Source organism: Centrocercus urophasianus, unplaced genomic scaffold (genome assembly GCF_019232065.1).
Source record: "Centrocercus urophasianus isolate 14NV4802_14NV808 unplaced genomic scaffold, USGS_Curo_1.0 seq_13, whole genome shotgun sequence".
Taxonomy (NCBI): Eukaryota; Metazoa; Chordata; class Aves; order Galliformes; family Phasianidae; genus Centrocercus; species Centrocercus urophasianus.
In genome coordinates this window covers 20931688-20947907 of record NW_024884475.1, presented here as the reverse complement: position 1 = coordinate 20947907, position 16220 = coordinate 20931688, and the positions used below count along the sequence as shown (strand labels likewise).

Sequence of the window (16220 nt, the reverse complement as noted above, 5' to 3'; positions counted from 1 at the left end):
CTGCATTCTTTGTTTGCCATTATTAGAGTATAACAAAGTCATATTCTTTGCAGTTGGAGGCACTTAAGGAAAACTTCAGATTTAGTTATTTCACCAAGCGTTGCTTCTCTCCATCTGCACAAAGCAGTTTGTTGTGTGCTGTTACTGCCATTGAATCAAGCTGCTGGAACTGCGTGGCACAGCATGATCAGCCTTAATATCATGTGAGTATTACCTGAGAAACAAGTTAGGGGAAAACCGTGTAGGAAATGGCATACCCAAAGTGCATGCACTGCACAGTGCAGACTGCAACAGAATGTTAAATGGATTGTTAAGGAAAAGTTTCACCAACCATACTGGTGAAAACTTCCAAATCAAACTTGCGGAAATCTCTTAAAGGATGAGGGGAAAAACCCTTGACTGCCTCTGCAGAAGAAACAGTTGCTGCAGAACAGGTGATATTACTGAGAAAAATGCAGGGCTTATTTTGACACAGTTTCTGAACACATCTGAGCAAGCAGTGAATATGAACTACAACATGGGACACTCCAGCTTAGGTACAACGTTTTCAGATTCAAAGAAGCTAAAGAATAATCAAACCCTCGAGCCTGTACATTTCCTGCTTACATTATCAGCACTAATGCTTTATTTATTGCTGTGCTGCCCTGGCAGACCACATTTGTCAAGGCCCCGGCCTCAGCCCATTGCTGTTTGTCCATTAATGTTAATTTCCACGGGCATTACTGTCCTCCAGTTCCTGAGGCTGCTGCTTTTCCTTTATGGATATTTTTCTTAACTTATTTGTAATGAAAAGAAAGCAGTGTTTTGGTAGGGCTGTTGCCATGGCAAAAGCAGCCAGCAGAGGAGACACTTATTTCACTTCTAGCCCTGTCCCTTCTTATTTCTTTTTTTTCTGTTTGTAACTTCAGGCAAACACAAGGCTCAGGCACCAAGGTACCTGACCCTTTGGCACAGCCCATCTCCTTCACACATCTACTGAAGGTTGAAACATGCAAAGAGTGAAGGATCAGAATCCAAAGCTGGAAACTGTGCAGTTTAACTGCAACTCTAAGATCTGTCATACAGAAAAGTGAAGTTTCAAGCAGTCTCCACCACTGAATATAAAGAATGCTGAAATTTCCCATCACTTCATTTATTTCCAAGCATTTAATATGCAGTTCTGAATCCCCATCTTTTCACAAAAGCTATTTCAAGCTTAAAAATGAATGAATATAATTAAAAGCTTCTCATTTACCAAAAGAGTAAGGCTTTATAGCATAACCTATATTGACAATGGCACCTGCAGCACTGTGAGGCCACAGCATCACGTATGCTGTCCTATCAGAAGAACCCGACTTACCTGAACGCTGCTCTTCCCTGGCGATTATTATAGCAGTTCTGGCAGCTTCTCTGTATTGCTTCAGTGCCATGTACAAGCGGAATAGGTACTTTGCGTCCTAATTAAGTCAGACAAAAGCAATTAATGCTGGTAAATGGCAAGCATGGTGTTCCCTTCCTCCCCTCATCCACCGTGCTCACTATGAGGCCCCTGAGCTGAGAACCAGCAGCTCAGGCTGGTGCTGCCTGTGGTGGCAGAAGAGCACTCCAAACCCTTGCTGAGGTCACTGTTACAGCTCCAGGTGCACACACAGCTCAGTGTGAGTGAGGGCCAGCTAAAAGAATTGAAAACTAAGGGGACAATTGGCTAATAAACTGTATAATGTTTCTAATTTGCTGCACTACGTACTGTCGGTATGTTGTGCAATTCAAGAATGGGAAATGCAGCCAAGGGTTCGCCCAAGAAGTGACAATCCAACAGCTTGATTCAATGTGAAGGAAACTGGTGAAACGATTTTAAACCAAAACTTCAAAAAACAAGATGAAGAAAACAACCAGGACTTCTGTTTTTCAAAAGGGACTCAGACTTCCCATACACCAGCACAAAAAAAAAAGGTCAACATAAGACTTGGATTTCCTTAAGTATTTTAAGAAAATTGACAAGAGACCAAAAGATTCTTATTTCTAAAAATGCGGTTGAAATACTCTGGATAGAAGGGCCTCGCTTTCAAGGAAGAGGAACTGTTACATGAAAAATAAAATCTGGTTTAGGGGCACTATTTTATACCTCTAGCTGTGATTTCAAAAGTGAGATTAAAAAAAACAAGTGCAGTCTGTATGTTGCAATCCTTGGCTCTGTTAATCAAGGCCAATTTAATCTGAAACATAGCACATAATGGGATGCTCCCTAGTCAGAGAGAGGCAAGTTGGAAACAAAACACATCAGCAGCTTTAAGGACAGCTCAGTGAGGAAGAAAAGCAACAAACACAAAACCAAGTTGAACAATTCTGCAATATTATCAGTAAAGCCAAACACAATGGGTATGTCATGTTTAAACTGTTTACAAGTTCTTTAAAGATGATAGTTGGGCTGTACTCCAGAACACTGCATGGCTTTTGTATACAAGTCTCAAACACATTGCAAAAAAAGAAAAAGGAATCAAGAAAGAAATTCAAGGGAAAAGAAATATGAAAGGTATAAACACATTTCCCAATAAAGAAATGACTGCAAAGATTAATTTCCTATCCAAGACGCAGGAAGCAAGACAAAAGAGAAGAAATAATCACAGAAATAAAAGCAAGCAAGACCAGTATGCAGAAAGAATAAGGGCGAGTCAAATTCTTCTCTTAACTTTCCTCATGAGGCAAAACGTGAAGTGAGCAAAAATAATTAATTTCAAGTAATGATGTAACAGAATTTTAAACAGTCAAAAACTAGAAGAGCTGTAGTTTAACAGCATTGAAAAGGTTATCTGGATAAGAAACAAATGCATGTATCTTTGATATTATTTATCCTGAGGTCCCTGAGTGGGGGCACAAGAAAATGATGCTGCGTGGGCTATGGGGTGATTTTTCCCTGTTCCCACCTCCTGGTGTGGGCTCAGTGTGTGTCTGCACTTGCCCTGCTGGGCTGCTCCTCCCCTGTTCTCCTGCCTGGGACAGAGCAGCTGCCTTGTGGGAACTGCCACGTCCTTCACTGCATCTCAAAGAACAGCTTTCAGTAACTGACGTGGCAGACATGTGGAGAAGAAAATACACAAGTAGAAGGCATTTAACAAATGCTTTGTGTTTTACGCCCTAACCTTTCACGCTAGACATTAGAAAGGCAATAAATTAAGAAAGGAATTTTCCATTGTCAACACATTTCCTAAAATCTTCAGAATTCCAATAATTAATTTTCTGGCCAACCTTAATTTTAGATAGCTATTATTTCAACTTAGTTTTGCTTTCTACAACGGTTGTGCCCAGCAAACAGACAGAACAGCAGAACTTTGCTACTTCATGCTTTCTGGAAAGTTCTAAAACACACACGACAAATGAAGAATCCCAGCATGCTGAAGTCAACAAATGCAATAGTCAACATAACACCACATTACAAACTAGCTTATTATGAGACAACAGTGTAGCAAATGTATGCTTAATGCAATAGTTTTGGTAATATGGTGCTTCATTAAAGCCACGTGACATGGGCTGAAAGAAGCACCCAGGCTGCTCTGAGCGATTGCTGGGTTTGAAGATGAGTGCTGAAGGGATTAGCAAGTTTCTGCTGCTTGCCTGCTTGAAATTTGCTCTTACACTCAGCTTTACAAGAACACTACCACAGAAAAGCCACTATTCTCTAAAGCCCCCCTCTTGATAACTTCAGAAGCAGCAGCTCTGTACCAGCAGAAAAGGGATAAGGGAGAATTGATTTCTACTCTGTTTTTTAAACAAATAAAAGTAAAATGATAAAGTAAAATGATGCTACTCACTGACAGAGACTATGGCAGATTGGATTAAAGCATTTAGAAGAACAAGAAAGAGCTTTTAAAGGAGGAAAAGAAAGCTCTATACTGAATTTCAAAAGAATATTAAAGACAGTAATCATGGCATTCACACAATTGCTGAATATTTCCTACAATCTTCAGAACCGTTTCACCACGCAGATCACACCAGCTCATGTCCCTTACCCAGCCCTAAGCACAGCCAGTGGGCAGGCTGCTGCCAACAGGGAGAAGACAGAATGGGACAGGTTCTGCCCAACCACTTTACAGCATCAATACAAAATTACTTTTGCTTACACTGATCTCAGAATCACAGAATGGCCAGGGTTGGAAGAGACCTCAAGGATCATGAAGCTCCAACCCCCCCACATGCAGGGCCACCAACCTCCACATTTAATACCAGACCAGGCTGCCCAGGGCCCCATCCAACCTGGCCTTGAACACCTCCTGGGACGGGGCATCCACAGCCTCTCTGGGCAGCCTGTTCCAGCACCTCATCACTCTCTCTGTAAAGAGCTTCCCCCTGACATCCAACCTAAATCTTCCCTCCCTCAATTTAAAACCATTTCCCCTTGTCCTTGTCCTGCAGTTATCTACCTTTTCAAAGAGTTGATTCCCCTCCTGTTTATAGGCTCCCTTGGGATTTGTTGTACCATGTCTCTAATGGCTTCATTCTCTTCTGGTCTCTTGCAGTTGGATTCTATTTTGTTTTGTTACTTTTTACTTCTCATACAATTTTTTTTGTAGTTCAAACTTCAAATTACAGACACATATTAAGAAGTGAATTAAAAAACCCTACATACGTAATTGTTTTTTCCCAATTTCTAACTTTGCAAAAGCAAGGCTGGTGTAGCCATCAACTGTCTATCTAGTGTCTCTGGAAGGCTAACATAATAAATCTTTGGGCACTCTGCTGAGAAGACAGAGATTTTTAACCTCACAGCAGAATCATAAACCACATCTGTGATATTAGAGGTGAAATAACCTCACTGTGCCAACATTGTGCATCCACAGGAAGCATTTACATTTTCAGGTGATTTCAATGGCAAATTCTCCCCTCAGTTCACATTTCCAAATTGTTTTTGGGCTAATTCCCTTTTGAGAACACGGTCATTAATTACTTAATGGATGGGACGGATGCTCCGTCCCTGGAGGTGCTCAAGGCCAGGTTGGATGGCGCCCCGGGCAGCCTGGTGTGGTATTAAACATGGAGGTTGGTGGCCCTGCCTGTGGCTGGGGGGATTGGAGCTTCCTGATCCTTGAGGTCTCTTCCAACCCAAGACATGGAGATGGAAGACAAGATTCTATGATTATGAAATCAAGGGGGGGCTGAATAACTTTGAAAATCTGTCCACAACGTATCTCATTAGCTGACGCGTTTTTGTTCTTCATTCCCTAATGACCACCTTACTTTCTTCCACTGCGACAGTATGACCAGTTCTCCATTGTGCAAGACATCAGGAGTGCTGCTTGTCCTCAGACACACACACACGCTGCCTGACCATCTGGCAAAGACAACCTCCAGCAGGCTACCTGATCCGAACAGCTGACTTCTGTCTGTTTGTCAATGCCAGCACTGGTTTGGATCTCCTCTGCTGTCTCCACTGTACTTAGAGAAAGATGACTGTATTTCACTTCTTTCTCATCTTTCTGAAACTGAAGTTACTGGGTGAAATGACTCACAGAACGATCATATAAGCCTCGCTCCTTAGTGAAAGCAATCCTTAAAAAGCAATCTGTGTCTACCAAAATTTTAGGATAAAATAAACTTGAATGTTCTTGTAGTACAGCAACAGGACACAACAGCAGTGACAAAAATACAATACCTTAGGCATGCCATCATTCTCTCCTGTCAGATAATCTATCAGTTCATTTTTTAGGGCCTCATCCTTTGCCTGTCCCACCTATTAAATAAAGACAGAAGAAATTACTGTGAGGAAAAAAGAAAAAATACAACACAAGCAGACTTTTCATAAGAAACTGCAGCTACATTTGTTTATCAACTGATGATGGGAAAATGCCACACTACTGAAAGTAAACTTCTCAAAAAGTAATATTTTGTTCTATCAAAGTTGCTTACTGTTTCAATCGCCATTTCAATCGCCAAGTTATCTTCTGTGCTTGGACTTTTCATAAAGTGCCTTAATGCCTGAAAAGAAGTAGAAAAAGAGTTTAAGTTGAAATACATGAAATTAACATTTTTCTCATTTTTACCAAGTTGTTTCTCTCCGTCTTTTGACCAAAAAAAAAAGGCACAACGGATGGACTGTATTCTATAGCCATCAGAATAGCCATATATGCCATACAGGTAATGGCTGCTTTTCATCCTGAAAATAAGATGTAAGTCTTTGCTAAATCCTGGCATATATCTTCATCTAACTGTAGTTGATGTGGCATTAGAAGCCTCCTTAGCTCCAGCTGAAAGCACAGTCACCTATGATGGCTGTAATCTGCAAAAATCAGGAACTTTTTTTAGCACGTGCTCAGTAAGCAGGAGTCAAACACTTAGCAAGCATCAGCTGACAGACTTGCCTGCCAACTGACACACTTCCCTTCTTTTTAAAGATCTGTTCATGTTCGGGTGTGCAGCACTATTTAACAAACTATTTTTACGGCAACCAAATCTTCATTGGTCAAGCAAATATACTGCAAGTTTTACCTGTATGTTTACACCTCTTAGAAATTCACTGAGGGTAATGTGACTGACATTAATCCGTCCCTACTGCTATGAAAAGTTTATCTGTGGGACAGTGTATAACTCATGGAATCAATACTCAGCTTTTTAACACCTTTTTGTATCAGTACATGCCTCAGTTAAGACAGATAAAAGTGTACAGGTGAACTTGATTTGGAAGTACAGTATTTTCAACAGTTTCTATGAACAGTCAACCATCACTGCTTTGTCATTTAAGTACTGACCCGTCCATACTGGCCACACAACAAGAAAAACTTTCCCGCCTGAAAATGTTTCTTTTCTCCTTCAAAATACAGAGCGATGCTCTGATAATCTTCATTGCTGGTACTATCGGAAGCTGCAAGAGAGAGAAGGCCATGATAACAGAGCATTCCTATTAAGTAAGAAAAGGGCCCTAACAAAGAAATACCTGTTATACAGAGAAAACCAAAGCCAAGTAGAACCAAATTACGGCTTGCGTGCTTTTTTCCTACTTAAAAGACTAAATGTCAGACATCAGGGCCTAATAATGCATTGACATGATTGCTTCCACAGGTTTCACACAGTAGTGGAATTTCTACAGACATAACAGAGTGGCCTATGACATGCTATTTATTCTTTTCATTATGTCTTGGCAACAATAAAATAGAAAAGATGATATTAAGATTACCATTAGGATCATTTTCACAGCTTAAGAATATGAGGGTATACCTGTATTGCATAGTAAAAGATTGTCAGGAGCTATCTGACCATTTAGCAGGCAATACAGCTGAGTCCTCTAACCAAGATGCCGTGTTACTGTACACACAAAGAGAGCCTCTTCTCCAAAGTTAGGTTTAAAACCTGTTTCCACCCACTTAGATTACAATTTGAGCCATGCTGCCGTGAAAGGAGAGAAGGAAGAAAGCACAGGGAATAATAATAGAACAATACTGCCCACCTTGACAAGCAGCTGTAATAGTATATCACCAAGCTAACTGCTGTGAAGTTTTTGTAACTACCCCACCCTAGCAGAAATGCATTTTTTAAAGGGAAACTTCCAATGTTTTATTGAAAAGATGAGATAGTTTGTTAGATTCTTATGTGAAACTTTCCACAAAGAAGGCTGCTAGACATAAGAGAAAAGCATAACGTATATTGTAAACCAACAGGTTGGCCACTGAGTGATTTGATGGCTTGAGGAGCAAGTCAGCTTCTCTGCAAGGCCTCTTTAGTCTCCTACTGTGACAGTAGGAGGCCATAAATGGCCTCTGGGGGAAAAAAAAAAAAAAAAGAATGGACAAGTGGCACAAACACGTAAGACAGACAAGAGCTGGAACCATTACAAAAGGAAAGAGATAAAATTCAGCTCTCCTAGGAAAATTTGCAGTTTCAGAAAGGTAATACTAAATCAATCAAGTCAAAAAAGAGATTCCTCACCTGACACACAAGAACAGTCTAGGCAAACGTTTTACCTCTGTGGATACACAGAAAGAGCTCTAACAAAGCCAAGGTTTTGAAAACACCTAAGCTGGAAGTGAAACAAAGCTTATAGACCTGATTTAAAAACAGGATGCCAATCTGCCAATAGTGACTGAAAACAAGAAATGGAAAGGGCTGGGAAACAAAACCACACATCCCTTCTCTTATCACTTTAATTTGGTCTAAACCAAGTAAAAGTACAGTAAAACACACTGTGTGCAAAGCATTAAACTGGAATACTCACTGATGATATCAGCATAAATCTCCATCTTGTTGTGCTGTTGAGCTAATGTGAAAGCTTCATTATTGCATTTAGACATGACCAGGAACTGGATGGCAGAACCATAGTCACCGAGCTGCAGGAAAAATCTAGTTGGAATGAACAAATTAATACCTTAGTTAGGTAACACAATGAATGCTCCAAACTTTAAGAAACATACAGTATTTTGTGGCATGCAAGAATGATGTATTTCTAATTTTGTATCTACGTATTTTATCTTTTAAATCGGTTACTAAAATTACTGCAAATAACACAGCATGGCAAACTTTTATTATTTTCTAAACTCACTACTTCAGGGTAATGTAATTTTCAATTGAAGAGTTAGAAAGAAATAAAGCAGTACCTGTTTAGCTGTCCAAACTTTAAATAACTCAAGTCACTAAACTGAAATATGTAGTCATTAACCAAGCACTAGCAACTGAGTCTGATACACCAGCATGCCTCACCAACTTCCAACAGGTATGACCTCTTCCAAGCTTTTAAAACTCTAACTGCCCATCTCATAAGCTGTAAGTGCAATAAAAACTACAAGAAAAGTACAAGAATATTCTTCCTGAAAAAAGTTAACATGAAAATTGTGTGTAACAATTAATTTTGTGGTGCTCTCTATAGCTGCATCTAGAAAATCACTAACTTGGACAACACAATCATGATTTAAGAGTGATACTCTCCTTAAGTAGAGTGAAAAGGCAATGTTAGATTGAGGTAAGTTATGGGATGTATTAAGAATGTGTTCAAGGAAATATTATATTTTCTAGAAGCTCATAGGATTTCTTTCTAAAAAAATTCCACTTACTGCACTGAGCACAGTTCTACCCTCTGGCAACAATGCAGAAGAAAGAAACAGTTAATAGCTCTCAAAGAGATTAACTTCTTAACGTATAATTATTACCTGGCCACCATCTTTGCCCCATCAAGAGACTGGGTTTCTCTCACAATATTAACGGCCCTTTCAGGATTATTAAGGTGATCCAAACACAGTCGGATTACGCTGTCCCACTGTTTTGCATTCTCATACGCTACCACAGCTTCCTTGTACCTGAAAAATTACAGCTCCACAAGTTCTTCTGATTTTTGAAGACCTCTTTTCAGTACGGTATGAAAGAAACGTACAGTATTTTACTTCTGAGCGGTTATTCTGTGACACCTTCTTTTCAGTTTGCATAAATAGGCTTGTTTTGTATTTACTAACTTTTCTCTCCACATTATTTTCTCTTGGGAATACATTTCTTGCTGAGACAGTAGAAAACCACAGAAGTATTTCTAACTTACTCTGTCAAGCATCCCTTTTTGTATATCTCAGAAGCAGTTCATCTGTTTTATCAGCTCCACATTAAGTCACTCGGGAGTGAGAGAACAAGAAATCCAAACAGAAAACTAGTAGCACAGTTTCAAAAACGAGTCTATTTTCTGTTCCATAAGTGAGTTAAAGAAATTTCTCATCCTTGCACTATGCAGTTAACACTAATAATATTGTCTAGCCTCAATCATCCAAGCATTTAGCCTTGGTTGTCTCATCTTACAAGCCATCATTGTTCTGAACTCCATTTCCCTACAGGCACTGACAAGTAGAAAACTAAACTTTGTGATTAAAATTGTATGATTATTGGCTGATATGACAAAGGCCTGTTTTGGTATTTATCATTTTAGCCAATAATTTCACTTTATCCAGTGCCTTGCAAGAGCAGCTATTAAGAGGTAACAGTAATTCGCTTTCAGATTGAAAAAAATTCTTCCATGATTATTTCAATTTTGAAGGACCTTAAAAATCACAGCTTTCTGAAAGGAATTGTTAGAAACAAACTGAACTTCAGTATTCCATTAATTGGACTGCTGTATTGCTGCAGCACCGTAAGACCTTCAATCATTTTTGTTATAAAGACAGTAATATTTAGATGGGAAAAAATAAATTAAAACTATGTCTGTGATGGTAGTGGTAGGTCCTTAGACTATGTTTAAAATATTCATGCTTGGGTATTTCTGAATCCTTTTTTACAAGCATGTTTTATGCAAAATTTAAAGTCTGTCTTTTAGTATATTTTATAGAAATAACACATGCCATAAATAACAATTATATATTCTATAAATGCAGATAAACACACCTGCCATCTGCTTCTTTGGCCTTTGCATATTGCAGGTGAATCTTTGGAGATGAAACATGAGGAAGAAGTTCACCAACTTTTGTCCTGGAAAGACAAGACAAAGTGAAGAAACTTTTCTGGTTTTCTTTTTCTCTAGTAGAACAGGCATATTATATCAATACTGAAAAGGTGGTTAAAAAAGAAAGTATTTGAACATAATGTGTAAGCTTTGAAGGCACTTCAAAATGTTTAAAGAGCTGTACTTAACAGTTGGAAATAGGCAATTACAGGCAGATCCTCTGAATGACAACATCCACAACACAGCAGAGCACGTGTGAGGCTGCAGAGAGGCAGGCCCTAAATGTCCCTTCTGTGCCTGGAACGCAGAGCACTCCCTAAGGCTTCAGGAGACCTGAACTTACTTCTGCCTGAAGAAACAAAACAAGCCCCTCCCAGCTTCCACGTCAAGTCTGTCACTATACATAAGCTACTCTCACTAACAAGTCTTCTCTTGGTTCACCATGATGCTGCTGATACATTTCCACAGCAAGATAAATTTTTGCATTGTAAATGAGTGTAATATTCCAGCCTAATTTTTAGAGCACTTGCGTGAAAGAGAGGGGATCTTTCTGATCTCTGCTTTATTCAGTTTCTCTTATTAAAATAGCATAAAGTGAAATTAGATAACAATCAAGACTCAGAATCTCTCTATAAAATAGTACTTCTCCACTGTAAACTTCCACATTCCACTTTAAAATGATGTATAGAAATTATGTTAGTTGTTTTGACAGCTAACAGATACAGACTCCTTTTGAACAAGCAAGTTAGGACAATTTCCAAATGTCTGAATATTCAAAGTCTTAGGCACCTGATGACCAACAAAATTCAATGAACTTAAAAGAAACTGCATGAATTAAATCACCAAATGCAGGCTGCACACCATGCACACTCACACATGCAAAAAGGACTGGAAACTGCAGCTAACAGTGGCACAATAAAAGGGGGGGCGGGGGGCCCGAAGGAAGACTCCCATTTCCAGTAAGGCTGTATTTAAACCAACATAAGTTTCTAAGAGGTGAATGCTGTTCTTGTTCAAGCCTGGGGAGAAGAAGCACAAAACCAGAGACATTTGCAGCCTTGTTCTTTTCCAAAGGGCACCACGTCAAGTCCTCTGTTACAACAAACAACACCTCCCTGCAATCTGTACTTACCAGTTTTTGCACCGGATGTACACTGATGCTGCCTTGTCATAATATTGTCCCTTCTCATACAGCTGTGCAGCTTCTGAAAATTGCTGTAATATTGAAAATCATTGTAATATCATTTGTAAACTATGATCATGAATAAGTAACCTAATGCATTCACATATTCAACCTTAGGCTTTGTTAATTTACCTTCATGCTCTCCAGAATAGCTCCACAGTCCCTTTTTAGTAACCTGCTGGGATGCTTAATGGCCTGGTTTACGCCCTGGCGGATATCCCCCATCCGAATGCACATCTGAGCCACTCCAGCAAGGCAAGCTTCATCGTGTTCCTGAAACTAGCAACCAAATGGAAAGCAGAGACATTACGTATCAGAAATGGCAGCTGGCAAAAGCCACAGTAACAAAACACTGATTCCAAATAACAAAACATTACATGGACTTGGTGAATTCAATTTTTGCCTACAAATTCTTGCTCAGCTTCAGCTATTTTTTACTAGTTAAGAACAACTCTGCTTAATTTTTTTTTTTCCTTAACCTTTGGTCTTTTGTTTCCGTATTTCACTTGCAAAATCTGTCCCAGCCAAGCATACAGGGAATATATTATTACAAATGGCTCTGTACTACTTCATTCTTTCCTTCAAAGCCAACAGTAGAAAAAAAAAAAAGCTTGTAATCTCCCTTCATTTTAATTTTTTTTTTTTTTCCCCAAACATGGTAAGGCCACTGAACCTTCATAAGGGCAAATAGCTTGAATTCAGAAAACACTGCTATTTTCTCTATTAAATTCCCATATTATTATTTCAGCTGTTTCATAATAGGCATTTTGCAAATATTAGGGAAAATAATGCCAGAATAAGGGAATATCTACTGAACAAGATGTCTACTTTGTAATGCAATCCTAGCGTGGCTTTACGTAGATAAAATTTCAGCAAAGAATAACCAAAGGAATAACGAAGATTTTTGCTTTACCAATTAAATCCTAGCAACATTACCCACAGTGTTTGCACGTCTACTATGAAACTGCTCAAACTAAGACTTGTTGTTCGATTCAAACACAATGGCAATAATGTTTTACGAGTAGAGAAAGCACCATTCTGTGCATTAAAAATACACAAAAAAGTACATAAAGGACCGCTATCGCCAAAGCAATAGTTGTGTAGATTTAGCACTGAAATAATAAAGCTGAATTCAAATCATCTGAAACAAAACACTTGGAAGTGTAGCATTTGGTAACTACACATGCTATCAGTACTGGAAATGAAATACCTTACTGTCCCCAGTGATTCCCTTCTCATAATGTGCCAGAGCATTGACATAATCGCCCCTGCAAGAAAATTGGAATTATGTGGAACAAGTTTTAATTGGAAGAGATTGTTACCTTCCTACCTAGCAGATCTCTCAGACAAACTATGCATGCAGCTGTTTTGCTTAAGAGATTAAAAACTGCAAATTAGGATGTGAGGTATGCAAAAGAAGGAATTACACAGTATGTTACGGCGTTTCCCTTTGTTAAGCTATTAATCAAAAGGCAAGTCTGTCTCTCAATTCCTTTACACTGAGCTCAATCGAATTCCATGGCAGAGAGGCACAGAATACCCATGTATGCAATGCAACTCAATAATTTCACCTCTATTTCCACGCATACTGCTGGAAAATAAACCAATCTACTTTTTTTTCCCCCCCAGCTTAACAGTGAAAGTTGGTGGTTTATTTTTTTATTTTTTTAAGTACATTCAGAACAGAAGTTATAGATGGTCTCATCATATATATATATGGCCTCAGTTCCCTCCTGTCTGTGACTGTCCTCCAACAGTTCTGGGGGTATTACAGAAATGGGAATTATATACAGAGCTCTTCCCCTCAGGTTAGATGTTAAGCTGACTGAGTTTCATCTGCAGAGCCACAATACAGACTTAATATCACAGCAAACGGTTAATAATTCTCTTTTGAGGACTGTCAGGCCTGAAATCTGACACACTCCTATCTAAAATGTAAGAATATGAAGCCTTGAGTATTGAAGGAAAAACAAGCAAAAGTTTTAAGCAAGGCTTTTGTCCAATGCAAATAGTCTTAAACACTATGAATTTTCTCTATTTTCCAAATGCTCACATGCAACAAAGTACTTATTTAGGAGATGATATTACATAGTGGAACCACCATTCAAAAAGAATATAAATATACTGTAATCAATCAAAATTCACTACTACTTGCTAACCTATGCCTTGAGCATGAAGCATTTCTACAAAACTTTTCTTCTGTTCTTCCAGCTGCAAAAACTGGTAACTGAGCATTACAGCTGAGCTTTCTCAGCTACAGTATCTCAATGGCATGTTCTAGTTAGCACGAGCTTTGGTTTTCATGTTCTCACACTAAAGTTTTACAGGAGAACTTACGTGAATTCAAGTTGCAGTGCATATTCCCTTGATATGAATGGGATTTGGTCTGGAGCCAAACACTTAGCCAGCTGAAGTGCACTGTCCCAGTGCTGCAAGTCTTTTCGCATCTATTAACAAAGAAGAGCACCATTTTCTGATGGAGACATCAAATTCTGAATTGTAATATGAACTTTACATTAGTCTAAATGCAATTATACAGCTAGTATTCTAGGAGGATGTAGACTATTTGAGAGAGCTACGTTTATCTTAAAAGATAGTGTCTGCAAGTCACACAATAGCAAGAACAAAACCACAGAGGGCAGAATTACCAGAAGGTAAAATATTCCAACATTAAGGTGAAGAAAACTGCATACAAAATATTTACTCATTTTGAATACCTCAAGTGCAGAAATAGGACGAGAGGATGCCAAGTATAAATCCTGAGCCAGGTTAAAATTACTCGTAAACATGGCAAGGTGTCCTGCTAAAAGGTTGTGATCTTCTATTCCCTGCAAAAGGACACAATGGGTGCAACAATATTAAAAAGCAGAAGTTACAGGTAACATAGTCTGGTACACAGTAAAGCAACACGTCCCCACATAACAGGCGTAACAGATTCTACAAACCCTCACTTTCTTACTGTACCTCAAAGCCACAAATGCTGTCTAAAATCAACACCTTGCAGAAGTATATTCTTAAGGTACTATTTTATGTACACTTTCAGATGCCTAAATACAATCAGCTTAAAAAATACGTATAAGTGGCTTTAAACACTCTCTTACAAATAGCAAAGGATAGAGAGCTTGTCTGACACATGAATATGTATATTCTACTCCTTTCAAGAAAATATGGGAAAGAATTCTGCATTCCAGTAAAGTACTGCAACCATGTGAAGAGGAAACCAAGCAAGAGTTCTGTGGTTTGAATGCTTTCTGCTCTATAACAAACTCTCTTGAAAAAGATTCACCCATAATCTAAAAAAAGAAAAATAAAAAATAAAAAAAAGAAATTAGAAATTCTTAAGAAGAATTAAACCACAGCACTCCCCATTTAAAAAGGACTATGCTTTACCTTTATTTCTTCTAGTGACATCACCATCCCAGCATTCCCACACGTCCGATAAACACGTATTGCAAAATCCACCTCCATGTGATGTAAGCAAGCTTTGCCCAGCTCATTCCAACTAGACTGGTCATTCAGAAGTACACATATCCCCCACGCTTCAGAAAATCTATGAAGGGAAAAGTAATTTAAAACCAATACTTCCTGTACCTAAATTTCCTTCTCTACTCTTTTTTCCCTGATACTACGACAGAGAAAACTCAAAAAAATCTCTACTTCTAAGCCATGGAGAGATAGACAATTATCAGGAACAAAGGAGAGGTGCAAACGCATAACTTACAGTTCTGCTTCTGCTATTTTTACCATTCTTTTTGATGAAATCACCTATTCTGGCAGTTTTTCCATTATACTGATTTTGCTTTGCTTCAGTGCAGTGGAAGAAGAGTGAGGCAAGAAGAACCTTCAGCCAGTTTTGGAAGAGCCACTGTCATAGGACCCCAAATCAGTCTTGAACAAATTACTTCTACTTGACAGTGGAAAAACAGAAAGCAGCACTATTTTACTCTGGTTTGCACAGACACCATCATATGACCTGATGGATCAATCTAATTTATCCGTATTCAGCATGACATTCTCAGATAACCAGCTATGCTGTACAGAGCTATAAGCACAGAAAAAAATATTTACACGATAGAATTAAAACACCGATGTACCTTTTCAACATTAACGTTTGAGTAAGCATTTGTGCCAGCTCATTAGGTCCAAAGTCTTTCAAATCTCCAAGGAAACTGTGAGTACTGAGATAGATATTGTTTGTTTTCCCACTCTGAGTCTGACAAGTTAATTCTCCATTATACAACAGCAAAGGTTTTTGGGAAAAGGGGACTTCTGTACCACCTGCCAGTATAATCTTCGATCCTAGATTCAAAGATTGGGAAGAAAGAAGACATCATTTAAGAAAGCCCTACTTGGGAAAAAATGTGGTAACTGGTCAAGGTTGCTGGCTATTAACTCAAGGTCTCTAATTCTGATAGTCACAATCTACAGTAAAAGAGTACATTTGCCAGTGAAATAGAAAAAGTTAAAAATTATAAACGATAAAAATAATTTTCCAAATGTTGGTAGATAAATCTCTAGGCACTTGCCACTCATGTAGAAATAGCTATGGATACATTTTTGGTTAATACTATAAGTGAATAGAAGTTTTGATACATTTTTGGTTAATACTATAAGTGAATAGAAGTTTTATCATCTGATCCTAAGAGCTTCTCTTGCAACATA

The 16220-nt window shown here is 38.5% G+C and overlaps 1 protein-coding gene across 2 annotated transcripts in view; it reads right to left on the bottom strand.

Moving 5' to 3' along the window:
- Positions 1–16220, bottom strand: part of WDR19 (WD repeat domain 19) — a 37995-nt gene that overhangs the window by 6500 nt on the left and 15275 nt on the right. For both annotated transcript variants that reach the window (XM_042812900.1, XM_042812901.1), the window contains exons 17-30: positions 15653–15857; positions 14949–15108; positions 14276–14386; positions 13896–14005; positions 12769–12826; positions 11691–11837; positions 11508–11590; positions 10318–10401; positions 9108–9254; positions 8180–8304; positions 6720–6832; positions 5881–5949; positions 5627–5704; positions 1340–1436 (exon numbers count right to left, since the gene is read on the bottom strand). In XM_042812900.1, coding sequence (XP_042668834.1) covers positions 1340–1436; positions 5627–5704; positions 5881–5949; positions 6720–6832; positions 8180–8304; positions 9108–9254; positions 10318–10401; positions 11508–11590; positions 11691–11837; positions 12769–12826; positions 13896–14005; positions 14276–14386; positions 14949–15108; positions 15653–15857 — 1587 coding nt within the window. The remainder of the gene's footprint in view (positions 1–1339; positions 1437–5626; positions 5705–5880; positions 5950–6719; positions 6833–8179; positions 8305–9107; positions 9255–10317; positions 10402–11507; positions 11591–11690; positions 11838–12768; positions 12827–13895; positions 14006–14275; positions 14387–14948; positions 15109–15652; positions 15858–16220) is intronic.